Source organism: Thunnus maccoyii, chromosome 19 (genome assembly GCF_910596095.1).
Source record: "Thunnus maccoyii chromosome 19, fThuMac1.1, whole genome shotgun sequence".
Taxonomy (NCBI): Eukaryota; Metazoa; Chordata; class Actinopteri; order Scombriformes; family Scombridae; genus Thunnus; species Thunnus maccoyii.
This window is the reverse complement of record NC_056551.1, coordinates 15171625-15199230: the sequence shown is the minus strand read 5'-3', so window position 1 is coordinate 15199230 and position 27606 is coordinate 15171625. Positions and strand designations below refer to the sequence as shown.

At 40.2% G+C, this 27606-nt stretch overlaps 2 protein-coding genes across 5 annotated transcripts; one reads left to right on the top strand and one right to left on the bottom strand.

Moving 5' to 3' along the window:
* Positions 1–200: 200 nt before the first annotated feature.
* Positions 201–8533, top strand: smad4a (SMAD family member 4a). 2 transcript variants are annotated; one of them, XM_042394443.1, is made up of 11 exons: positions 201–308; positions 1624–1916; positions 2024–2198; positions 2319–2348; positions 2438–2641; positions 2938–3045; positions 3579–3629; positions 3748–3931; positions 4118–4286; positions 4543–4681; positions 5652–8533. In XM_042394443.1, exons 2-11 carry the CDS (start codon positions 1677–1679, stop codon positions 5861–5863), a joined length of 1512 nt encoding a protein of 503 aa, XP_042250377.1. In that variant the 5' UTR covers positions 201–308; positions 1624–1676; the 3' UTR covers positions 5864–8533. The 2 variants fall into 2 exon arrangements, with proteins under 2 accessions (XP_042250377.1, XP_042250376.1); XM_042394442.1 differs by lacking the exon at positions 201–308 and adding an exon at positions 343–766.
* On the bottom strand, positions 6783–25904 carry rfx3 (regulatory factor X, 3 (influences HLA class II expression)). 3 transcript variants are annotated; one of them, XM_042394439.1, is made up of 17 exons: positions 25769–25904; positions 21087–21199; positions 20858–20946; positions 19705–19963; positions 17870–17944; positions 17376–17557; positions 17014–17133; positions 16798–16922; positions 16563–16678; positions 15564–15679; positions 15236–15390; positions 15032–15129; positions 14715–14864; positions 14363–14571; positions 14105–14258; positions 13887–13929; positions 6783–13680 (listed from the first exon to the last, which is right to left on the bottom strand). In XM_042394439.1, exons 2-17 carry the CDS (start codon positions 21192–21194, stop codon positions 13400–13402), a joined length of 2280 nt encoding a protein of 759 aa, XP_042250373.1. In that variant the 5' UTR covers positions 21195–21199; positions 25769–25904; the 3' UTR covers positions 6783–13399. The 3 variants fall into 3 exon arrangements, with proteins under 3 accessions (XP_042250373.1, XP_042250375.1, XP_042250374.1); XM_042394441.1 differs by having other exon boundaries at positions 19705–19960; XM_042394440.1 differs by lacking the exon at positions 25769–25904 and adding an exon at positions 22160–24337.
* Positions 25905–27606: the final 1702 nt, after the last annotated feature.

Here is a 27606-nt window from a genome sequence, read left to right as displayed (position 1 = left end):
ATCGCATCGTATTGCGTTGAATCGTATTGTGTTGAATCAAATCGTGTCGAATCGCACCGAATTGCAATAGGGGTGAATCGTATCGTATCGTATCGCATTGGTAGTTGCTTCCTATGTGTCTTTATCGGATTGTTGGCAATGCATCGAGATGCTTATCGCATCAGCCTCAGTGATGGAGATGCACACCCCCACTGTGTACTAGTCAGGGCCCGAGTTGTGGGCTGTAATCAGTAGAGGAGTGGACCTTCACTGGTTGGGGATTCCTCACGCTCTGTGACTCCAGTGACTCGAAATCCCGACTGTCTTTAGTGAGTTCTGGAGTCAGTAAAGAAGTCAAACCTCACATCTCTACAGCAGCGCCGCGCCACGCCTGTCACATTTCACGCGTGCATGCGCAGTGGGAGCGGTGTGGGTGGAGAGCAATTTGTTGTTTATTTTCGTGGCCAGCTAACCAGTAAATGTGTTGTTGTTAGCTTACAATGTATATATATTTTTATAGATATAGCCAAGTGTAAATATAAACGAGTACGCGTTTAGCTAATATGAGACTTTAACATCTCGTGAGGTAGCTGATTAGGACCATTATAGAAGAAGGTTAGCGAGCTAACGAGAGGCTGATGAATGTCTTTTAGCATTAGCTGTTAGCCCAGCTAGCCAAAATAACAGTAACGCAAGCTAACGCTTAGCGAAATTTAGGCAGCTAAAGCCACCCACTTATCATCCTCTACCGCCGGTTCTCAGAGCGCTGCTGTGTGGAGAAATCACTGTAAGTCCACAAATCAGTATCTGCTTGGTTCAGCTGATGATAGGAAACATACATTCTAACGTTATTTAACGTTACGGTAAGCCCAGTGACGGCTAACGCTAACAGATAACCACTCAAAATTAGCTAGGTAATGTTAGCTAGAGTTAATGCTCTTATGCAATAGCACTTTTACAACAAATGTGTATTAACTTGAATCGAATATCCGTAAGTAATAACAGAACTGATTAATTCAGGTTATGTTGGGTTGCATACAATTATCGGAAGCATGGTTAAGGGAGGACACGCTAGATTACCTGTGAAGATCTGGTACCCATCAAGGCTAACGTTTGCTGTGAAAATGCTCTTAAAAACCTAACATTAACCTATTGTCCACTTTACCTTCATCTGAAAATATTAAACCAATTCGAGAAAATGAACAAACAGTTTCCGGTGCCATAACAATGTTTCACTTTACATTTCAGTCAAGATGTATTGGCCATATTTGCAGATGATGGCTAGTGAGAGTTTCTGCTTGCATGAATCTGAACTTTATTGCAGTGGTTACCAGTTTTAATTCACATTTATGCAAAAGCAAAAGTTATTATTGGTGTAAAATGTCATGTCAATCAGGGACAACCTAAAACGTTTTCTCTTTTTAGTTATTGAGAGTGGCCTGGGTATTTAAGGTACAATAAATTGACTTTAGAGAGAGTTGAACATGATCAGCACGTCTCTAAAAATAAGTGATGGTGGTACACAGACGCACTGTGAAATTGTGGTTAGCATCTCATCTGAATTCTCAGTCACTGCTGTGTCTTAGGTTGTTAAACTTGCATTATGTCAATAGTAATTTAACTTTGACTCTTCCTTATGTAAAGGCATAGAGGATACAGCTGGAAAGCCTCCCCAAGGTTGAAACCTAAGGAGCAAGATGTCAATCACGAACACTCCCACAAGTAACGATGCCTGCCTGAGCATTGTGCATAGCCTGATGTGCCACCGGCAGGGAGGAGAGAGCGAAAGCTTTGCTAAGCGAGCTATCGAGAGTCTTGTCAAGAAACTGAAGGAGAAGAAAGATGAGCTTGATTCCCTTATCACAGCCATCACTACAAATGGAGCTCATCCCAGCAAGTGTGTAACCATACAGCGAACTTTAGATGGACGCCTACAGGTATAGTAGCAGATATATAGCAGCAAATTTGTTTTGTATTACACTCCTTGTAATTGTAAAAGAATGTTATCAATCTGTCTCATTGTATCCTCTTCTCTGTGCTTTAGGTTGCAGGGCGGAAAGGTTTTCCTCATGTTGTCTATGCCCGGCTGTGGCGGTGGCCTGATCTACACAAGAATGAATTAAAACATGTGAAATATTGCCAGTATGCCTTTGACCTCAAATGTGACAATGTGTGTGTCAACCCATACCACTACGAGAGGGTTGTCTCTCCAGGCATTGGTAAGAATCACTGGTTTGTTAGACTTGACTAGATCTTATTGTTTTAGGTTATTAAATTATTATTGATTTTTTGACCTACATAAATGTTCTTAGTAATCTATCCTCTTAATCTTTTCACAGATTTATCAGGACTGACCCTTTCCACTTCAGGTAAGGAAGTGCCACAGTTTTTGTCTTTTCTTTTTGATGGTTTGGGGGGGCGTAAAACAGTCTTATTTATGTCTGTTGTCTTCTGGTAGGACCACTCTTGGTAAAGGATGAGTATGACTATGATAACCAGCCGTCTCACTCCAGCTCTGAAAGCCACCTGCAGACTATCCAGCATCCCCCGTCAAGGCCAGGTCCACCAGAACCCTTCAGCAGCCCCGCTCTACTCCCCTCATCGGAGGGCACCAGTTCAGCTTCAACCTCTGCTTTCTCTACCATCAGTGCTGGACCCTCAAGTGAGACACCACATAAAAAAACACAACAAACAAAGCAAAATGAAAAACAAAATGCTGTAAAAATTTCAATTTTGTGTCATTGTACAAGTGGGTTTAGGTCATTTTAAAACAGCTTTTTAAAAAAAAAATTAAAAAAAAAATAAGGGATTACTTTTCCCCAGCAAAACAGTTTGAATTTTGAAGTGGATAAAGTTACTGTTAATGCAGCAAAAATTTATTTTTAGTATTTAAGTTTGGATCTACAACACAGTTGGCAAAAATTTGGCAACAAAACCGTTTTGAATTTATATTTACAGATCCTCCCCCGAACTGGAGCAGAAACAGCAGCTTCACTCCTGCAGTGCCTCAACATCAGAATGGGCATCTACAGCATCATCCGCCCATGCCTCACACAGGGCATTACTGTGAGTACATGGAATACATGGAAAATTGCAAAACTCAAAAATCAAGTCTGAAAAAAATAGTCCACAAAGACTTGTGCAGCTTGGGGACATTATTAACCTCTAGAAGGGCACAGAGCTGTTAGTTCACCAGTGATTCTAGGACAGGACAGATCTGATATAGGCTGATTCATAAATTACATCAGTGTTAACATATTTATGTGATGGGACCTCCTTAGCTGTTTTCCATGTTAAGGGGATTTTACCAGATATAAAAGTTAATTGAAAAATGGGTAAAAGTGATACCAGCAGCACCAAGACATCATTAGTTTACTTCAAAACAGTTGTTTCCAGCAGACTTTCTTATATTATTAATACATTATACTTTGTAACTGTGGTTGAAGTGAAGATTAGCCGTAGATATTAGGTCAGCCTCCACCCCTGACAACTCATGGAATTAATATTATTACACAATTTGTGCTAATTCCTAAATAACATCTCACATCTTTCACATCCAAAATTGCTTGTTTATATTTCATTTTTATGTGTTATTGCAGGGCCTGTTACTAATGAAATAGCGTTCCAGCCCCCCATATCCAATCACCCTGGTGAGTACTGAGCTACAGATGGAAGACTCTCTATACATTACCTAAATAATGTATCACAAAACTGTAACAAAATCAGTGCAACCCCGTTGACCTGACTTTGCTTGTTGCTTTGTTCCAGCCCCAGAATACTGGTGCTCCATTGCGTACTTTGAGATGGATGTCCAGGTTGGGGAGACGTTTAAGGTGCCATCCACATGTCCGATAGTGACAGTGGATGGCTATGTGGATCCCTCGGGAGGTGATCGTTTCTGCTTGGGCCAGCTGAGCAATGTCCACAGGACAGAGAACATAGAGAGAGCCAGGTACTCAGCCACATGCTTGGAGGTAGTATAATTATATAGCTCACTGAAGCAATTAATGTTTAACGTAGAGGTATGATTAGTGATTGACAGTAATTGAAAGTGATGTCATGTCTCTCTTCTCTGACTGTCTTTGCTTACCACTTTTCCTCTCTCCTCTCTGTGTTTTTTTTTTTTTTTTTTTTTTAGGCTCCACATTGGCAAAGGTGTGCAGCTGGAGTGCAAAGGTGAAGGAGACGTCTGGGTGCGCTGTTTGAGTGATCATGCGGTGTTCGTGCAGAGCTATTACCTGGACCGAGAGGCCGGACGTGCTCCTGGAGATGCAGTTCACAAGATCTACCCCAGTGCTTACATAAAGGTGAGATACAGAACCATGCTCATACAGTGAAAAGCAGAAATGTTTCAAATAATTCAGTCATAATGCCATTCAAGCTCTAAATTGAGGAAGATGTTGCCATTCTAAAAACCATACTCTTATGTTTCTCATAGTAGGAGTAACCATAATCGCAGTATAATGTGTGGAGCATCCTGTTGTTCGTTGTATTATATATTCATTTTTGTCATTTTTGACAAATGATGCTTGGTGTTCATTCTATTCCTTGTGCTCTCACCAGGTGTTTGACTTGCGTCAGTGCCACAGGCAGATGCAGCAGCAGGCAGCAACAGCTCAAGCAGCAGCTGCAGCCCAGGCAGCAGCGGTGGCTGGGAACATTCCCGGGCCTGGCTCTGTGGGAGGCATTGCCCCTGCCATCAGTGAGTGTTCCTACTGCTGCACTTACCCTTCAACAAGTGTATTATTACTGCTTTTCATCATCATCCTCCATGGGTATTTTCAGTCCAAATTAATATAAGGGACTTTCTTATTTCACTTACTCCATGCACAGCATTGTGAGCAAGACAATTATAGAACAGCACAAGCGGAAGAAAAGCAATCAGCAGACATCGTCAGTTAAATGATGAAGAAAAGAAAAAAGTGAGATTAATGTAAGAATCAGTCAACATATCTTCACTAAATTGAATCTGCTTCACTCATTTTAATTTAGCCATGCTTTAGCCAAGATTTGCAGATGTATTATGTTGGAAAATATAATTACTGGGTAGGGATGTGTTGTCAACATATACAGTAAAAAAAAAAAAAGACCAACAATATTTTAGTCTCCAAGATATGGCTAAAGGGCTGGATTTAGTCTAGAATGTACACAGACCAAGATGCGAAATGTATAAATTGACCTTTATATGGCATCGATGTTTCTTTGTTGCCATTTTACAGTCTTGACAGTGAAGTCAGTCAGACATGGAGTGAGAAGCTAGAGGGGCAGATTTGGCAATATGATGATACAACATAAAAGCTTGTGAGATATGTTTGATAATATTGAATAATTAACTAACAAAAGTAACACAATGTTCAGTAAATGGGAAAGTTTGGTCATTGTATAGCCACGAGCATAAATGGGCCTATGCTTTTGTGGTTCAGATCATCTGATTGGGAAAGTTGGAGTTGACGTTATGGCTTTAGAACAAACTTTCATTGTATTCCAAGCTTCTTACAAAATGATTTCAGCATTGACATGCTTAACAATGACTTTCTACGTAGCTGTTTGTCTATCTAGTACATGTTCCAGCTCTTACTAAAACAGTAACTTAGCTAACATGTCTCTGCAAGGTTTGGCCTTTACGTAGTTCCACATCGATTTAATCGTCGCTGCCTGTAATTCCCCTGCAGGTTTGTCTGCTGCTGCTGGCATTGGGGTTGATGACCTGCGTAGGCTGTGCATCCTGCGGATGAGCTTCGTGAAAGGCTGGGGGCCTGACTACCCACGGCAAAGCATCAAAGAGACGCCCTGCTGGATTGAGATCCATTTACACCGAGCTCTGCAACTACTGGATGAAGTTCTGCACACCATGCCCATAGCTGACCCTCAACCTCTTGACTGAGTTTGAAGGCATAAACTGTACGAAAAACAAACAAACAAAACAAACAAACAAAAAAAATCTGACTCTACTTTTAACAGACCACTCCACATAGGCTTGGATCGCCAAAGGAGGACTGCAGGGAAGCCTAGCTGAGTAGGTTGTAGGAGTAAAAACAAGGAAGTTAAAGGCCGGCAGTATACTCCGAACACACTGCTTTAAAATCCAGCACTGCAAGCAGTTCCCAGTATACTGAGCGAGACTCCAGGTCTGTAAATTCGGTGACTTCCAAACAAAAACTGGAGGAACATGTGAGTCACACAGGGAGGAGTTGTGGTACACTGGAAACATGCTGCCAAGAGGATGCGCATGAAAAAGGAAGGAATTGGAACTGCAGAACAGCGTGAAGTGAAAATCTCAACATCTCACTTTGACATGAATCAAAGAATGTGTCCACACTGAGATTAAAAGATGCAAAAAGTGTCTCAATCATTTAATTAACCATTAGTGCGGTACAAAAGCATTGTGTCACCACAACACAGTGTAAGGTGTCAAACAAGAACCAATTCACTCTTCTTTTTCTGTGCACATTTAGTTTATTTAATATTTAAGATTTTTAGATGTATAGAGTCCCCTCAACTGAGTGACAAGAGGGCAAACTATTTGGCTTAAAACGTGGTGCTTTGTATTGGATGCAAACCTGATAATTTACCCTGTCTGAACAAACTAAATTTGATTTCAGCTGGAGTATACTGCCGGTCCAGTCCTCCTTCATCGGCTCTTCGGTGCTGATATGGCTTCATGTAAGTGGAGTTTTTATTCCCCCCCCTCACAGATCAGGACATTTATGTAAAATCATGTTATTCATTACTCATGTTCTCGTAAGGATGTAATCTTAAATATTTTTCAATTCTGACAGTCCTTGTTTTTGTGTTTTTTTTTAATTTATATTCCCCTTTGAATAGTTGTTTTTAACGAGAGCATTTGAAAAGCTTGTTTTAGCTTCTCTTTCAAGACCATTAAACCGTTCCGTTATCCTACAACCAGTCAAGGCTGTTATGACATTATGAAGTGATGTTTTTCTATGGACGTTTTTCACACCCCAAAGTTTATTCGAAATATTTTCAAAAGGAAACGGTTGATAAGACAAATCTGTGTAATATCATTATTTGTAATAGTCATTTTTTAATTAGATGCCCACATAGTGTCCATTAGCACTTTATTAATTTGTTAAAGTATTTTGTCTTGTTTCATAGTCTCATGTGTGGTTACTTGTATCCATATAATCTCCTAGCATAGTTGAAACGTATTTTCTTGCTAATGATGATCTTGGTGAGATCCATGAAAATTGTGATACACTGCGCAAAATGTATGTTTTGTGGGTAACACTTTATTTTACAGATCCCTTCATTTTCTACTAATTTTCTGAAAATGTAAAAGAGTAATTTCTAACAGTTAATTTTTTGGGACATTTTGCAAAACATTTTGGTGCAATTTGGTACAAATGATAAGACAACGATGAACGATATATTAGCATATGAGGTTGTTTCTTAAAAATGCTACGAGTGAACATCTATGAACAATTTTGGTAACACTTTATTTTACGGATCCCTAACTTTCCTTTTCATTTCCAGGACATTTTTTCAACAATTTCCTGAAAGTAGCTTCAGTATTACAGCTAAAAAGGGTTTTTAATAAATAATCTAATATGCCAATGTCTTATTTGATACACAAAACTACACAGTGAAAACTGGTTTTCTGTCAGTCAAGACTCTAATTCATTAATATTTTTTGCAAATGAACAACTACATATGAATCCAAATATAATGAGTGAGACCTTGTACCAAACAAACAAACCAACCTAGCACTTATCATTTTTAACAAATTGCACCAGCCTTTCTGTAAAATGCCCTAAAAATGATCCATTACATCCTAGCAAATTACGCAGGAAATTTCCAGGAGATTAGTCTAAAATCAAGGGACCTGCAAATGCACTCATCTACTGCAGGTTTGAAAGATGTGTTCAGCTGTATTTTGGTAAAATAATGACGGTTTGAAACACACAGAGATTATAAATATACAGCGGCACCACTGTACTTAATGTAAGACTGAACTACAATTTAACAACCACCTTTCAAACCTACAGGGTGAGTATTTGATACTCAAAGGCATCTTTTGGGTGGAGTATGGCTTTAACATGGCTCACCGCCACCCATTTTAATTTGAGTTTTACTTGGATGACACTATTCTAGACAATAGCTGAGCAAAGGAAGCGAGGAATGAACTGTGAGAGGAAGCGTAAGCCATACTGATGCCAAATATACCCTATGAAACATGAAAAGGTTATCAGACTGCAGTCATTTCAGTGTTTTGTCGCTTGTAAAACTGAATGATTTTAGTTTTTGCTCAGCACTCTTGATCAAACAATATTTTGGTATTTGGAGCTCTGTTTACCTACAGCTGTTGCAGTATTTTATACTCTTTTTGCTACCTTTACATTGATGAACCACTCTGGTCATGACTGAAAATGATTGAAAAAAAAAAAAAAAAATGCTGTACAATTTTCAGGAAATGCAAGCTCATGCTCATCTTAATCTTTACAATGTCAAACATTCTGAATCCATACTGAGTTTGAATGATATTGGTGTTTATATGTATGAATATGGTTGAATAAAATTTAATGGGCTAACACTATTGTTTAGCAGCCATTAAATCTTTTTAAAGTGGAATTTGATTAATGCATAGAAGTTATGAGAAAGGACACTTGACTTTGAACAAGAAAACGTTTATTACTGCAAAGACAAGTCACAAATTTTAAGAAAACAACACTAAGAAGCTAGCCTGAGCTGAGATCTGAAATATTCAGAAAACCAAACTACATGTGTCTTTAATAGTTTCTATATTCATCAATACGACACACTAAATGATAATGTCTTTATAAATATAAAAGTCCCCCAATTGTCCTCGTTTTTATGTAAAATACACAATACAAATCACCCTACACGCATTGGTTTGCTTGCCAATTTGAAAAGATACAGTATATGAAGAAAACTTAACGGCACACAGAAAGAAAGTCACATGAAATTTGTGTGTATATATTATATCAGATACTATACATTATCCAAAAAAAAAAAAAAAAAAAAAAAGAAATCACACTTTAGCCAACATATCTGATAAAATGTTCACCAAAAGAACAAATCAAATAATTAGGACACAAATAAATATACCTTTTCAGTTTTTGATATATACATATTTTTGTCTAGGGTGAATCAAAATAAAAACCTTCCCCAAATGCCACTGCCAAATGCTTGTGCTTGCATTAGAGCGCGCTACAGATGGCCACGACTCACTAGACTGTCAAATGGCACTTGAAAACATCCAAATACAAATCTCAAACAGGTCACAGCATTCAGAAAATATCATTTGACAAAAGAAATCACGATCATGAGAAAACAAGTCGTAAGAGAGCATTTTTTACTTACAGTGGCTCTCCTTAATTAACCGATAGTTCTATACAATAAAAAGCCGTCTTCAGGTAATCTACCACGTGTAAACTACTAAGTGTTTGTGTGTGTCTGTGGTGTTGCGTCCAGTTAATAATAAATAGTCCAGACTAAGGACAGATCTTTATGTTTCCTCAGCCTTGGTGTCTTCTCAGCGGCAGCACCTGTGCAATGAAATATCTGCTCTGATAGTCTCTATCTGTAGCCCACCAGAGACCCAAGAGTCACCCAGGCCGTCTGCTCTGGCCGGGGCGAAATTAAAGGCACTGGAGTCTGCTATGGGTCAGTGAAGCTGCCATGTTGTCCAGGTGAAGAGGCATTTCTTAGCTTACACTCCTATGACAAGTTAAGGAATAGCTTATGTTTTTTTTTGTTTTTTTTGTCTTTTTTTTTAGTTTTTTTTTTTTAAACGTTTTCTGTTTGGAAATGGGCTCATTTGCAAACAGCTGTTACAAAAAAATTTCTCAATTTTAAAGACACTGAGAAATAAAGTACAATTGTGTTGGCAGCATTAGCATCAGTCCAGTGTTAACCAGGCAGGCTTTGAGATGCAGAAAGCTAAATCACTGTCTGGCACGAAAGTCTATGTAAAAAAAAAAAAAAAAAAAAAAAAAATTGACAGTTTCTAGCAGCACAGGTAGGCGTGCAAACCAGAAAGCACATATGTTCCTAAAGCACATAATTAAGATTTAAAGAAAACATTTTATAAGCCATTTTCACTTATGGCTCAAAAGAAATACAAGTTACCATCTAGAGTGTTGTAGTTAATTCATATGACAAGGGAGCTGAGATTCATATTAAAAAAAAAAAAAAAATCACTCAGAGAAAGGTAAAAAAAGCTAGAGGCAAGAAAGAAAAAAATATCCTGTAAAACCTTCATTTGTAACCAGTGCACACTACCCAGATTTACAACGCATTTAAAATGTTTAACTCACGAAGAGAACTCCATTGCTTTTTACAACCGCATTCTCAAAATTTCAGTGCGTGTTGGGAGTCAGTTAAGAATGGGGTACTTCATTTTTTTGCAGTTATTATATGAACTCAGATTGATGTGAGGCTCTAGAGAAAGTATAAGAGATGATCTAGGGCTTAAGTTTTCGTATTCATCGCTTTTTATTGGACGTTTTTTACTACTTTCTCGGTTTTCTCCCAACTTGCGTTCAACAGTTTTATACCAACAGTCAGGGAGCGAATCTCTCATGCAAATTAATTATGGTCACAGACTGATGTAAACAAAATGCCTCAGACCGTAAACTACCAGCTACTTAGAGTTCATTGACCTTTTCTTGCAGACTTTTCAAACTGTCCTTCAACAATGTAATAGGAAAGCTAGATTTGTGTGTGTGTGTGTGTGTGTGTGTGTGTGTGTGTGTGTGTGTGTGTGTGTGTATGTATGTGTGCGTGCGCTCAATTTCTACAACTCCAGACATTTCAAGCCAGCAGGATCAGGGTAAGGCTACAGTATGTGATGTGTACCGTACGCTGTGGCTTTGGGCTTGTCAGTCGCCCCAGAGTGTGATGTGTCCAAAGACCCACTAACCCAAATGACATGCAGTATTTGCACATTCCCACCCTCCTTTACTGTTAAGCACATTTTCTACACAGGCACATACCCTAGATAAAAAAAAATGGCAAAGATCCCATGTACTGCTAGTATCTAAAGGATTTTCTGACTATTGATATGCCTAAAAGGACTGATTACAGCAAATACAGTGCCAACCCTTTTTTTTTTTTAAACCTTAATCAACCTACATACATGACTTACAAAGAAAAACAAACAAATAAAAAAAACCTCCCAGTCCTTCTGTACAGTAGGTCTGCTCTTTGCAGTAGTATAATTCATGATTCATTATCAGTACCCATTTTAACATATGCATAAGCATCTAAGCCAAAACATAACACAATAAATATCAATAAATAAACATTTATGCAGAGAAATGGTGCAGACCATTTGAAAAAAAGTGTTAAACAACAAAAAAAAATTTGTGACAAAATGTTCCTATTTAGAGGATTAATCTCAATATTCTCCACAACATAGGCTATAACAGTTCAAGTATAGACGTAGTCTAATGAATCAGAAGTTAGTCCCCATGCCTTCCCCATTTCACAGTCTATCAACTAATTACAGAGGAGCTACCAAAAGAAACAATTACATAGAAACAATCAGGTCAACCACGTAAAAAGCAACAAATATATGTAGTGTATCATCATTATATATACTATACATATATATATCTATATATCTCTTTGAATATCAGAAAATATCTACTTTTGGTCCACTGTACAAAGATGATCTTTCAACAGGGAACAAAGGATGAAGCATTTTATGGGCTAAAAACGGAAATGAAAATGTAATCAGAGGTGAGAGAAAAGCAAAGCAGATTTTCTCTATCGCGTTGAGATTTGTGCAGTACAGTGGTGTGTGTGCAATAAGGTTTGGACAGACTGTGCTGCACGCGTCAAAAGGGCTGGCACCACTGGTTTGAGGTAGGGTGACTGATGGATGTGTTCCAACACATACACACAAGCACGCAGACACACACACACACACACAAAAAAAACCCACAGTGCAGACCAATGCATCCATGTACACACATACGCACACATACACATTTCACCCGATAACAAAGGCTAATGCAAGAATAGGCCTCAAGAGGGCAGAGTGAGGGCAGGAGCAAGGCTAAAGACCGTGATTCTGATAAGTAATAAGCTTAGTAGAGCTGATCCAGAGAAAACAACAGGTGTGTCTGTGCCTGCATCCCTTAGTCTCAACACTGATGAGCCAGCCCAAATCCAGCCACGTATCACCAGAAAGCCAAATCTGCGACTGGGACAATGCAGAGGGGCTGTGGGCTCTCTACACCACACAGTCAGGACTACAAGGACAGCTGCATTTAAGGATAAGGCACTATGATAAAGCCGAGGTACATTAAATCCCTGACATTCCTTCTGCTCTGCAACATGGCACTATGGGACAGGAAACAGCTCATGGGCGACCTAAATGGCTCACTCTCAGCTTCCTCTTGTTGGTTTGTTTTTGGTCCTTCGCGAACTTTGAGAAATTTTCATTAAGACAGAAACTGCGAAAACAGGGGAATGTGTCCAGTAAGTTGTTTTCAAGATTACAGCTCATCACATAAACCACACTACAGAGCATCTAAAATGAACAAAGGCAAGCGTTATGCACGGAGTGCATAGAAAAGCTAACATTGAGGAGGTGGTTTTGTACAGCCAGTCTTCTCAATCTCATTTCTATATACATAAATAGCAGCACAGATATTACTTTCAGGGTTTCTTTTTCTGTGGCTAAAAGCTATAAGTGGTTTTCAGTGGGTGGCTACCATATCATTTTCAAAACAGAACAGACAAAACTGCCCCATGATCCTTTTTCAAATGTCATAGATACAGCTACATACAATACTCAAAATATTTTTGTTCAGCCAAAAGTTTATCAGCAGTTGGAATGCATGTTGACATAAATCATACTAAAATTAACTGGAAATTTAAACAAATAAAACACAATGATAGCACCATGAGTTTTGGGTAATACCAATTCAAAGTACAGCAAAACTATATACAATAGGCAAAGGTCTTGAGTCAATCGATGCTCCACTGGGACTAGTGACATGGATTTGAGCTCTGAGACATCAGTAGTTTGAAGAAGTTTAAATTTCCTTCAAGATAAAATCTGTCGGTATAGACAGACAGATGCGGTAAATCATGTCTAACCAGGAAACATTTAACGGGTCAAATTAGTCCTTTTCCTCCACGTCCCTTCCACCAGCTGCCGCATTGTAATAGAGCACAGACTTATGGGATGACACCACATCCAGAATATAAGCAGTCAGACACGGACAGCACATCTCGGCCAAAGTATCATCATTTCAGCGCTCCTCCACTGACCGGGCTGGACGGTGAGAGGAGAGCGTGTCCACACAAGTGTAGACAGAGACAATGCATGAAACAGACGGAAACATCTAGACTTACAGAGAGAAAGATATGTGGAGAGTGAGACAGCGAAAACAGGCCAGACAAGGTCAGCCGTGCCCTCAGACCCTCAAACAGAGGCGTAGGTGTTGCCTGTGGCGCTGCAGTGGCGGATGGTCGGAGTACCAGCGGAGGGGGTTAGGATGTGCTCGGTGTGGTCCTGCGGGGGCTGGGGCAGCGAGTGGAGTACACCTGGCTGGACGACGCCCACCACAGGGTGGGATCCGTCCTCAAGCGCCCCGACCTGAATGACCTGGATCACCTCGTGCTCGGACTTCTCCCGCTTGGCAAGAGGTTCCCCGGACTCCTCCGTGTCCTCTTCTAAATCGCTGTCCATCCCGCTCGTTTCATCTAGACAGGAGGAAGCCACACATATAAAATACTGGTATGGACTCAAGAGCTCACTTAAAAAAGCTGGAGAGGATAAAAAAAAGTTTATTTTGCTAGCATTACTCAGGTGTTGTTTCTATGTGCTTCACTAACGTTTTTTTTTAATTTTTTTTTTTACTAGCATACATGTTATCAGTCCATTGTGCTTTATAAATTTTGCCACATACCTTTATCAATGTTAGTGAGAGATAGAGTGTTGAGGCTGTCGAACTGAAAACAGAGACAAACATCACAATTAGAGGGGCCATTTGAGGTTCACATTGTTTTAATGTTTTTCTCATCGAAATTAGAAACAAGATTGTAATTTGGCAAAACTTCTCTTCTATAAAATGACCAGAGGTCATTTCATATGACAAAAAAAACCCATAAGATGCCACAGTTATACCTCCCCCATGACACCAATGGGTGTCTCTCCAGTAGCTTGGGCCACACGATGCTCCACTAGGTAAAACATGTACTCGTCATACAGCAGGCGGATCAGATGGAAAGAACCAAAGCTGGCAGCACTGCGCAGGGTCAGGTCCCTTATCACCATAGAACTGACAGAAACACACATACACACACACACACACACAAAAACAGAGTAAGCAAGTGCTTTGCTTCTTCAACGATGCTGCACACTCAGACATGCTTTTTTGCAGACCTGTAGAAGGACCACTTGAGCAGGAATTGTCGAGCCGCCCGGGGGAAGCTGGGCCGGTGCTCATAGGGCTTGAGCACTTGAGTGACCACATTGTCCAGCCAGGCTGCCCATTGCTCCAGAGAGCTTTGCTGCTGTAGTGTGGCCTTGAAGTCCTGCTCCAAGTGCTGAACCACTCCCTCTTCACACTGGCACACCCATGATGCCTGCTCCTATACAGCAACATGGAGACAGAGCTGGAGGTTCACACTTGTACAATGAAAGTAAAAGTACAAATATAGGTCATATATGTTAGAGTACACATATAAAAAACACCACAGCTGTATCATATCAAAAAACAAAGAGCTGTTCTGACCTGTACGTTGGCAAAGTCAACACGGTTGAGATCACTCAGCATCTGGTTGATCTGTGACGTGTTTTGCAACACGGCACGTGCCGCCTGAGCCAGGTGGTTCAGAGATGTGTATCTGCGCAGTGTTTGCGCAAAGGCACTAACAGCGGCAATCTATGAAAAGAATGCACACAGAAGCCCAGACGTTACCTATTTTAAGTATACATACCTTTCAAAACTGATAGTGAAACTATAATACTCTCATGTGTTAATTACATATTTCAGAAACTGTGCAGCATTTTCACAAAGGTAGGCTCGATATGAAGGCTGCAATAGTGTACCTTAGTCTGGATCATTCTCTGTGGAATGGCATTCATGGCATTATTAAGCCAACCTTCCAGGCTTTTGGCAAAGTTGCGAATGGCTTGAGTCAAGGCACCTAAAAAACAAAAACAAGGAAAACCAAAGACGAAAAACATGATGACATTACAAGCATTAACACAGCAAATAAGTAAACATGAGAGGTGTCTATGACTGTGGCTCACTGGGAATGGGTCTCAGGACATCAGGAATGAGGATCTCCACAAGGGACTGGTACATTAGATGGTCACAGGTGCTCATCCATTTGAGTACAGCCTCGTTTCTGCACAGCGCCAATAGCTGTGAACGGGGGAGCCGTGCTTCAATCTCACTTATGCTGCTGCAGAATGAACAGACCACGTTTAGAAAAATGCCTTTGAAATCAGATTATCAGAAAATGAATTAAGTTTAAATTTATGTTAATAAAATGTAAGTTTTATCTCTCTTTGGTAAGACAGTAACAGACTTCAGCTAAGAAAACAAATGTGCATTGTATCTCGCGCTTGACCTCACCTGTTTTCTGTTACAGTGGCACCCTCTACAGAGTCAGGGGGAGAATAACGCCAGAATGTTTGCCACAGCTTCTCAATTAGACTGAACTGGAGGTTGACAACCACATCCAGGATAGCCTGAGACAAAACCAGAGAATAAACAAAAACAGTGAATTGTTTTGACTGGTAGTACTTTCTAAAATAAGAAGAAATAGTCCCTCTGAAGAGTGAAACAGCACATTGTCAAACATCAATTTTCAGTGCTGTGAAGCAAATAAAATTCCAGTCACTTCCATTGTACTGAAGTAACAGGAGAAATATCACACATGGACATCTCTAAACCTTGACCTGTCAAACCCAAACTATCTAATTTGAGCGCACTGCCCCTTTAATCATGAGCACAGTGTAGACAGTTGTCTGTCAGACAATAAGACCTTGGTCATGTCATGTGGATGACCTGATCCCTACTTTTCCAGACATTAGGAGACTTGTGATTGAAAACTTCACAAGATAAAAGAAAAAACTCTGTTCCAAAATGCCAGCGGCTGGCATTTACGAATCTCTGTAGCTATAAACACACATGACCTTTCCCAAAGTTTCCACACTCTTCTCTCTTTCCACACTTTTCTCATTAAAGATAGCTTAAATAAGATTAAACTACTAAATTGCCACCATGATAGATACTGGTGGATTAAGGCATATATACTTATCGAGGGGGAAAAACATAGACTCCATTCTAGAGGAGAATGAGACTCTTAATAGAAAAGATGTGGAATCGATTTAGCGGGTGGTGAAATCCAGCTCGATAGGAAAATGTACTGTCACAATGCCTGCATAGACATATTGATAATGATGTATCAATTAATGCTACAATATTGAAGTGGATTACTTAGCTTTCTTTGAACAGTGAAGAGGGACCTGACCCACCCACCCCCCCGTTGCCCCTGTGAATAACACTTGAGTGCCAAAGTGTGCTGTGATTACTTTGCAGTGGAAATGAGAAGAATGCACTTTATCTAACCTCACAGTGCTCTCTGTAAAGGGACTGGAGAGCTTTAACATCCTCTGGGCTGATGTTCTCCGTATTGCTCTGTCCTAGGTCCAGCTCTACAAAGTCAGGGAGTGCCCGCGATGCATCTGTTGGGGTGATAAGAAATGAAGTTGGCAACTGTGGAATAATCTGACAAACATCATATTAGTATTCCACATGTTTTGGATTTTAGAGACATTTTGATTAAAAGAGAAATGTTGCTGACCTAGGAACTGCTGGTGGTGCTGGCTCTGTGCAATGACCGTTTGCTCTGCTGCACCAAGATGGTTCTGGCCTCCACCTGAGTAATTCTCCCCAGAGCCAGCATCAAACTTCTGCACCGGTTTGAACCTGGAATCACACGGCTCACCTCAGTATCTATAAACACTGTGACTTGGATCACAGAAAGTACTGTATGCATGCCTGGCTGCCTGTGTTATACCTCTGTTTCTGCTGAACAGGTTGCTGTCTGAGGGCCATATACTGCATGTCTTCTTGGAGTCTATTTAGCGGGGAATCTGGTTTTACACGTATACCATAGTAATGATATTTGGAGTTCCCTCTGCAAGACAAAAAGCGAAAGTGAACACACATCGACCGGGCGAGGTGTACAGAAAAAGTCACACTGATGTATAAATTGTTTGAACAGGAGAGAAGAACTGATGAGGCTTTTAGTAGATCGGGATTTAGGTGGATGACGACAAGATGAGGACCATGCAAGCATACTGCAATTATGAAAAATCTTGAATCTCCAAAATGAAAACTTTTCCTTAATTAAGAAAAAGAAAAGCTCAAAAAGCTAACCTTGTCCCGAGGCGCCTTGTACGGAGTCCCATGAAGATGGAGCGGATGAGTTTGCCAAAAGAGGCTGCATTTACAGGGTCCAGTTTCTGCTCCTGGCAGTGGCGCAGATAATGATTGTAGAGGGTGGATCGTGGCAGACTTACGCCCTCTGCTGTCTCATAATTGTCCAACAGCCACTGGAGCTACAGGGGGAACACATGCTGTTTTACTGAGGAGATTCAAACACTGCAGCACGCAAACTGTGTGGAAAGACCTCAGACCGACAGTTTGTAATCTGGATGCTGCAGCACGACAGCACCACAAAAGCCCTTCTAAAGCAGCCAGTGAATTTTTAAGCGATAATAATTAAAACCAGCAACAAAAACAAAAAAAAAAACAGCAAACACCACTCCAAACTGAAATGTACAGAGAGTTGAGAGAGGCAGAAAAGCAAGAGAGAGTGTTTGGCAAAAGCCAAGGTAAGGCGAAGGCAAGCATTTGTAAAAGCAACTTACATGGCTGTTGAGCAGCGAGCTTCTCTGACTGGATAAACCCTCAGATTTTTGGAGCGTCTCAATCGCCATTTCAATCTGATAAAACCACGAAGCACAGGACAACAAAATGTAAGAAGGGGAAATAAAAACAAAAGCAAGAAAACTAAAGAGTAGATGTAGACACATTAGTAACAAAAATAAAGTGAATCTAGAAAAGATCCCAAAGCAAGCACCACTAAAACCCAAGCAGAGCAGGACTACCTGTCATTTCAGGAAAATCTTTGCCTAGTTAAGAAACAGGGACATACTGTACGTAGAACAGCATCAACTTAGTACATCAGTGATGGATAGCTGGCAGACGCCCATCCCTACCAGATTCCACTAGCACAGATCCACCTATAACAATTATCATGTACCAACAAAACATGACATAGGCCGACAAAATGCTATGTTTTTTTGTGTGTGTGTATTTCTGGCAAATTAGCACTGTGCTTTTTTGTGTGATTTCGTTAATACGTTTAAAAATACTGATCAAAACTCTACTCAAGTACCTGCATGGTAGCAATTCTGTGAGGTTATTCTTCTGCACTAAATAATACAGAATTAGGATTTATACACCGTATACTATATGTGGCTGTCAAGTTAGTATGGCATGAAAAAGTTTACTTACGAAGTGAGATACGCACTACACAGAAAATGTGACTTTGGCTCTTACGAAAGGATTGTTGGCATCAAATAAAGTACAAGAATTATTATTATGATTTCATACCTTGGGCTGCACGATGACTCAGTGGTTAACACTACATCACTGGTTTCAATCAAGTCACCACTTTGGTATTTCATTAATTTGAAAAATCATATTATTGAAGCCATTTATTTTTTATAGAGCTCATCACTTAGCCTAGACAAGGACAAGCTTTTTTTTTTTTTTTTTACTTCAGCAGTTAAAACGCACTTGCACCTTTGCACACATTTCTTTTTAACACAAAAACATTTCTCCTTTGCATAGCTTTTATTGAATGTTTTAAAATCTCTGCCGTGACTGACATCCACATAATGTAATGTCAGTCACCCCATCATCTCTACATTCTTGCCAGAAAGCATCATTATGGTGGACTATGTGAAAATGTCTAAATGGAGCGTTCAGAAGACAGTAAAAGAGCAAGCCTCCCGCGCTGTGTGTGCCACTTTGTCCACTGCAGGACTCTTGTGAGGAGTGGGTGAGTCTGTGGAGCCATGTGTCTTTCATAAACTCCAGGAGCGCATTCCCTGACTATTCCCTCTTATTTCTCCATTTTTAACTCTTCCTTTCTTCTACACCAAAGAATGGGAATAACAGACAGATGAAATCAGGGGTGGAAACAAAGCCCGGCATTACTTGAACATTAAATAATTAGGGTTACAGTGTGAACACTGCTGGCAGTAGTTTGATCACTATAGAGACTTGGGCCAAGCCTACGCAGCACACAGCATACATCAGCAAAGGATCATTGCCAGAGATAAAACAAGTCGTACATAATCGTGGATGAGGCGCACACTAAAGCTGTTTTTCTACTACTATTATTTGACATAATATGTGTACTATGAGTACACACTGAAATCTTGCAAACATGACTGCAATATAGAGTTTAAATACGGAACCCTGCTAAAGACACTAGTGCATAGTGTGACGGAAACAGAGCATGTATGCTAATAGAAAGAGACATGGCAAACTAATAGCTCTGTGGTGCTAAAGAAAGAGTTTGAAGTTACTACAAAGTGACTACAAACTACAGCACACACTAAGCCTATCAACACACAAAAGCAGGCAGGCAATGCAGGTGAAAAACCCAATTCGTGGGTGCTATGCCACTTACAGTAGCTGGGGAAGCTCGTGCCGTCTGGGTGGCAGGGTGGGGTCCAGTGTTGTCCATGAGGTAGGCCCCGGAACTGCTGCTGATTACCTGACCCCCTGCCAGGCCCATGCTCATTCCTCCACTGCCCCCTCCTCCGTTGTTGGTCATGCCGTGAGATGTCACCACGGTGGACACTTGTGATGAGCTGCCCTGTGTGTCAAAGTAGCTCCCTCCACTGTTCTGGCTATACAGCTGGGGCTCCGAGTATGTGTAGGTTCTTCTGTTCAGAAGAGAGGTTAGAGGTCAGTCAATGAACCCAAACTGGTAGAGACAATAACACTGAGAAAAAAGAAAGTCTAACACTTCAAACAGTTGTGTTTTCTTTCTTTAGTCCAAGTATGGTTTCTTAATTATACAAGGCACTTGTTGAGCCTATATGGTAATAATTATACACAGAGGGTCTGTGTTCATTATTATTTGTGTAGACACAGTCAAATACTGTAAACATCATCATAATGAGGACGATCCAAAATGTATCATAATTTTAAACTGTACCAATGTATGTGCAGTGAATTTTCCCCCCAATGTAACATAAAATAGTGGAGAATACAGAAAATAAAATGATTTTTGGGTGATTCTTTAAACGTTCACACATTATGTTGACATATGCCTGCTACTCTCTGGTACCTTTTGTATTTCTAGATGCTTAGATTATTATTATTATCATTACTATTATTATATAAGACTGGTATGAGTGTTTCCATCAGTAGCTGAGGTCACACACTGTGTGTGTTTGTGTCTGTACATGCACTGAATGCGTGTGTATGTGTGTATCACAGTAGGACAAACACAGCTTGGGCTTGTTAGTGGTGTGTGTATGTAGCCCCGTTCCTCACACCCAGGGGACCCTGGCGTAGCGTCAGCACTTAGCAGCACAAAGACAGGCCTACTTCTGGTCATGTTCAGGTGACTGAGCACAATCAAACACACGATGGCACACTCATCAGAAAAGAAAACAAACACAAAAATCGAACGCACTCCCACCAACATCATGTGCCTGTGACATGAATGATGGTGTGAAGAGACTTAAGAGGAGAAAGAACAGACTGCAGAGACGTAATGCTAATATCTGTGGGGGGGCGTAAGAGCAGGTCTGGGTAACAGACTGACTCACATGTTGCCATTGGTGTAGACGCCACTGTTTTCTTCCACATACTGCACCTGTGCTGGGTAAACATGCTGAACCTGTTGAACAGTCTGGGCCTGGCAAGACAAATTGAGTTGCAAATTTGTTATTAAGAAATACATTAAGAGATACAGACATAAATTAATGCAGGTGCAGTATGCAGACGTGTGCAGGAACATTCAGACAAAAAAGACACACACAGACAGGCTGGATGTACCTGTTGCTGGACAGGCACCTGCTGGGTGGAGCCGGTAGGCTGGACAGGCACAGTGGTCTGAAGAGGGACAGTGGAGGTGGAGTCAGCGCCTGCTTCAGGGGTCTGCATGGCGCCTAAATAACACAGAGAAAACACAGTCTTAATGGAGCTGAAAACCAACAACACTCTCAACATACTGGTCAAACTGGCAAAGCAACTTTACAACTCAGTAACAACAACATAATCTAAATGCATCATTAACCTAACACTCATCTTGCATCAAAGATTGATAACTCACTTTACTGATGAGTTAATCTACTGATACATTGTTCTGGTTGTTGTTGGAAGACATACCTTTACTTTACAACAGAGACTTACTTTTTTAAACCTCTCTCATTTGACAACAACCAGTGATATATTCAGAAACATCAGCCTCTAATAACTTAACTGAACTTGATCCTAAACAAGATTCCAGAGCATGTATTTAATAACGAAAAGACAAACCTATCATATTACATGACAAAATCTTTGAATGGATGAAAATAAATTCAATAATTATCCTCATGATTTGGTTAGCCCAGGACATAAAATGTGCCTAAATGAGATACTAATCTAGGCATAAAAGAAAACATGAGGTTTCATCACTGACTCCTATCTGTTTTGCCCAAATCAATGCTACTAAAGCTACTCTAGAGCAATTGTACCCGAGCACCTGTTTCTGCCTTGTGGTACTCAATGTACTGAGAGCCTCATGCATCAGTGACACATGGTCTTGTCTCCATGTTCACAGCCATAAAACAAGTTAATATTTAACCAACTCCAAATAGATGCTGCTTCTCGTCGCTCTGTCAGTCGCCACTTCTGCAGGTTTAATGTTAATTGAAACAGAGTCTTGGATCAATACTCAGGAAAAAGTACCAAGAATGAGTTGCAAGTTATCTAATAATTTAAGTGTCATTAGAGATTTAATACCATGTCTACAGTGCTAACTAACCAAGGCTAAAGTTAACTATTTTTAAGATCAGGATAAAAGTGAAAGGAGACACTGATGCTGAACCTGTGTTTGTGAGTTAATAATAGTATGGCTACATCACCTCGTTCCTTCCAGGGGAAGGCCACCTCCTCCCCATCACAGTTTCCATGAACAAGCCTCTCTTGGTTAATTAAGCTGGGTTTCCTAACAGCTTCGACTCTCTCCAGGGACAGCCTGCTTCTTCCCTTTATCTTCAATATCACACTGGCTGGTTGAAGGCTATCAGTTTATTTGTGCATGGGTGACTAACCTCAAAGTTGGACTACAAAGCTGAGTCAGTCTTTCTTGGTGCACTGAGTGTAAGATACAGAAAAGCAGTCGGGGAAAAAAAACTGCATTTTCTTGAAACACACAGGGGCACTGAGATTCATTAACGCAAAGCCTTCTGCTTTCAGCATGGCTATTTTAAACACCTTGGGGAGGGGAATATGTATATATACACTATCACTGTCAGACGTCTGCAGGCTGTTGCTAGACAGGCTGCAGTCTGGCTGTTGGACAAATAAACTACTATCCAGTTTATATTCTGTGATTCTGACAAGTACATTATGACAATTCCCAAAAAAAGCCTGAGTACACATATAATTAACATACTGCAGCACACACGCCTTTACTCTGAAGTGTGAAAGCCACTGGATGCAGGCTACCAAAGTGATAAAAATGTCATGCCATATAGTCAAACTGTAGCCATCGGCTTACTACATCCCAATGCTAAAAAAAAAGGACTGGTGAAGAGAGGAGAATGTAGACTTATATTCTACAGTGCAGTTTGAAAGCCAAAGTACATGGCCCCAACTGAGCCCAACTAATCAAGGAAAAGAGCCCCTGCATCACAACACACTCTTGTTGCCTCACCCCAACCCCCTCCACAAACACACATACATACACACCCACACACATACACACACATATACACACACTAACACACCTCCTGCCTCACCATTCAGGCACTCCCTTGTGGCCCACTTAAATGCTGTGCTCCACTGAGCAAGTGCAAGCCCTACAAAGACACAGAGGAACAAAAGCCACCAAGGAGGACAACAATTTGCCCTGCGTTTTCTCCCCTCTATTCCTCTTGCTAACATTACACGCAACAAAAAAGAGTGTGAGGTTTACAGTCACAGACTGCACAGAATAATAATTTGCCTGTCTGATAACCATTTATTGATGACGATGGAGTCTGGTGCTCCAAGTTAAGACATATAAGCTGCCGAACAAGGTTGAAAAGTACACCATATGTACAATGTCTCCCTCTCACACATGTACAGTAGCATCAAGGCAAGACAGGAGTGTATGATCAGGTGCTGGTACAGCAAGAAAATGGGGAGAAGGGAGATGCAATAGGGAGGCTGAAGTGGGGGACTTATTGTTATTTCTGGTTGTGGGATTTTGATTTGCATCAATATACAAAAATCAAGAGTAACAAAGCTTGTGTTCAACATTTAAATTGGATTTTATGTCATGACAGGACCACTGCAACCAGAAATGTGCCAAAATGTCCTGAAGCATCATGACATAAGTTAACAAAGCGAGTCTGAATGTACCCTGTTCAGCTTAATTGCCAGATGTGGGTTCAGGATATTATTGAAAAAGCAAGGACTTTTAAGTCTCCTCTTTCATCAACAATATACATTATTGCTGGAAGGCTGGGGTAAATAAACAAAAACATGCTGTATTCTGCTAAGCCATGAAAATGGATGACTGAATAATTGAATTAATCAGCCCCTCTTTAAGTGATTGGAAATGCAACAGGATCCAGGCAGCAGGTGGCATGGTACTATTTCTGCCCTGCTGGACTACAGGTAAGTGGTAACATGATCTGATAACTAGCAGTTCCCTACATCCTGTTTAGTGTGTGTGTGTATGTGTGTTAGAGAGAGTGTATATAGGGGGGAATGTCTGTGCATGACCTGTTTTGGGCTGTATATGCCAATAGATCAATATATTTATATTATTTTGGCTTTGTGTAAAAATCGCACCACTGGTATTTTGTCCTAATTGGTTTGAATCAATTTGGTGCTGTCAGATACTGGCAATGTCCACGTGCATATCAATGGCAGGTCTCTCTCATACAAAGGCCTTACTACAGGAGGAGTTATGGATCACAACTAAAATAAAATTAGAGAGAGAAACAAATTCTAGAGATGACGATGGACAATTAGAGTTCATTTAATGCCCCCCCCTCACCTTAGTGGACACAAACAGATAGATGGTCAGAAGTCCCACCACTACTGGCAGTGCACCTGTCCTCCACTTAACACACACACACACACACACACACACACACACACACACACACACACACACACACACACAAACACACACACAAACACACACACACACACACACACACACACACACACACACACACACACCTGTTCTCTCCCCAAAAGGGAATCAGAGGTCGCAGCTGCACAGGAGACCCAATGGACCCAAAAATAATTGTGATGCAACATTAAGAAACCAAGTCTCTACTTATATGACCCACCCATAGGATTAAGGAATCCTAAAATGCAAGTTTTCCATTCTGTTGTGAAATAGATGTGACAGGATGTTTTTACCCAATTCATGTGAATTTAAAATATTTCTGGCACAATATGAAGCAGTTAACTAACGACCAAGCTCTTCGCCTGTACAGTCTCATGCTGGATTGAAAACACTCCTTGTTCCCTTTTCTTGCGCACCCAGAGAAATACACGCACACTACAACAGCTAAAAAAAATACACAATTTGACAAAATATTTTTGTCAGTGGTCAGTCATTTTGGAGTATACCTGTATTGCAGAAGAGGTGGATAAACCTTGACGTTTACAAGTCCAGTAACAGAATGTGCATTGCAGACTAATGAAATGATTCGGGATAAAATAGGTAATAACATTAAGGTATTTTAATGATAACCAGGCAGGTGTTTTTTCCTAAAATCTGTCTACTACAGAAGTTAGCCTTGTGTTATCAGATAGCTTATCATAGCCATCTGATGCCACAAAGAGGGCAGCTGGAAAGCTAGCGAAGCTATCTTGCTCCCTAAGACAAAAGGGAAAGTAATGGCTTAGCTATTGTCAATAGCAGTTAGTGCATGGAAAGCTAGCTCATAGCACCTTCCATTACTGATCCACGTTATTGATTTTTGCTTAACCAACAAGATAGTAACCACCCGAAACCCAAACTTGCAATATCAACGCAACATTAGCCAAAAAAAGGGGATACCAACAGGCATTGTAAGAGGGCAACGCTGGCGTTAGCAACTTAGCAACAACAGACACCTGCTCCTGCTCCAGCTGACCAGCTAGCTTCAGTGACTAGCCCAGACCTGTGCTACCACTCAGCATGGTGAGTTTAAACAAATAACATCGTAAACTCGCTTTCTGCCCGTCAGTCTGAACACATCTGCCACGAAGCATGCAGTCAGAGAACACAGCTAAGCTCCTGCTAGCTGAGCACGACCTCTCACAGCTGTGGGTAACGTTATCTACAGTCAACGTTAGCAAGCAGGCTAACACGTTACAAAGAAACACCCTCGCTAGCAAACTACCCCCAGCTATTCACCGAGCCTTCATTCAGCAGCAGACAAAACATTAACCAGAGCAATTAATATCTCCTTCATACAAGAATCCCTTGAATCAAGAAAGGGTTTTAATTAGGTTAAAAATATGAAAGAATTTATTCAAACCTGAGCTGTGGACTAGTTGATGAATATGAGGATGGTGGAGGAGGTGGTAATGATGGAGCGAGAGGTTGTTGTTGGTGGGTTACAGTCGCCAGGACTACGGTGACTATGGCGCTGCCTCACTGGGCAACAGTTGCTATAAAACTCACCGGGCAGGTGGGAGGAGATTAAAGCGCACTTAATACAGCATGAACGGAAATAAAATCACATCGATATACGGACTATTTGAGTATATTAAGAATATGTTACAAGGGCTGGGCACACGTTTAGTCAGATTTATGGAAAATTTCAGAACATAATGTGTTGAAAACATGCTCAATGTTAGAATAAAGTCTGATTTTCTTTAAAATTTTAGCTTCCAGATGCAAGACAACGCCTAAAAAATACAACTCCTCAAGTTCTTGAACAATCTCTGATTGTCCACGCAAGATCCTGACTTTCATATTCTAGTACTTTTAAAAAAAAGATTTATACTTTTAATCAGTCTATTACAGTACTCATTATTATTACCTGGTATTTCTCAGTATTTATTCTACACTTGTGCAATGTTGACTTTTTTTTATATCTTATTGCACTGGCAATCTTAATTTTGTTCCCTTACATGTACATGTGTCGGAATGACGATAAAAACCTTGAAATCCTTGAAGTTGTTCTCAAGATGCTGTAGGGTCGTTATTTCACGCCTCCATATAAGTTTTATTAACAAGCCCTGATCCAGGACCTTCATGATGAGGTAGTAATTGTGGCATTATTTTAATTTCATACACATCATAATGTGTGGAGAAAGTGATTTTTCTGCTGCAGTAGTACATGTTTATTGTAAGATTCTGAAGATGACATGTTTATTTATATTTTGCCCAGTTAGGTTTATATATGATGTAATATATCTGTTATTAGCACACTTGAGGTTACAGCCCTGTCATCACATCCTGTTACAAAGGGCAAAATTTGCTTGTGTGAACTCATTCTTGTCTCTGTCTCAACCTCAGCAGTATATGGCTGTTGCCTATTCATTCGTCTTTCTTTCTTTTCCTTTGTATAGTGTTTAAACGGTGTTATGTTATAGGCAGAAGTAGGTCGTAATCCATCTGCATTAATTCAGAAAAAAAATCACAAACAATCATGGAAATTACAATGTTACAATAATCTTAAAAGATGTCACATTTATCTAAACGTGTTCCAGCCATTTCTCATTTCTCAGATTTGAGATTTTAGCAGATTGCATATATTTTGCCCAAATGAAAACGTCTTTTTCTGTTCTAACACTTTGTGTGGAAGGACAGAGTAAAGACAAGGTGGTATTGCTCTTAAAATGAATGCTGACTAAATGCTTGCCACCTGTCAAAAGCCTATCTGCACATTTCTGATGACAGAAATGTATTAACCTCTTTTCATTAACCTCTTATACATCGCTGCTGTTTCTGTGCACAGGCAGTGCCCAGTATGTCTTATTCACCATACCAGATGGCTGAATAGGCCAAGGGTGAATGCCATTCTCAGTTCTTCTTCTGTGCTGTGTATTTATTGACCATCATATTGATTTTTTTTTTGCCATGATTCTCACTGTCCTACTTTGTTATTGGAAAATTAACCCTTCCTAATGAATACATCTTTATACCCGAATGATTAAATGTTAGCACTGCAGGTGTTTGTTACTTGACCGTGTGAACAACTGCTTCAGGGCTTTTGAATCAAAATGTTCCTTATATTTGTGAAAAACAGTATGTTGTTTAGTTCAAACTGGACATTTACCTTTGCTGGATGAGCAATTATTGTCAACAATAAAATTTTAATAATATCTTCTCTTAAATTATTGCCACACTACTTGCCATTTTTATACA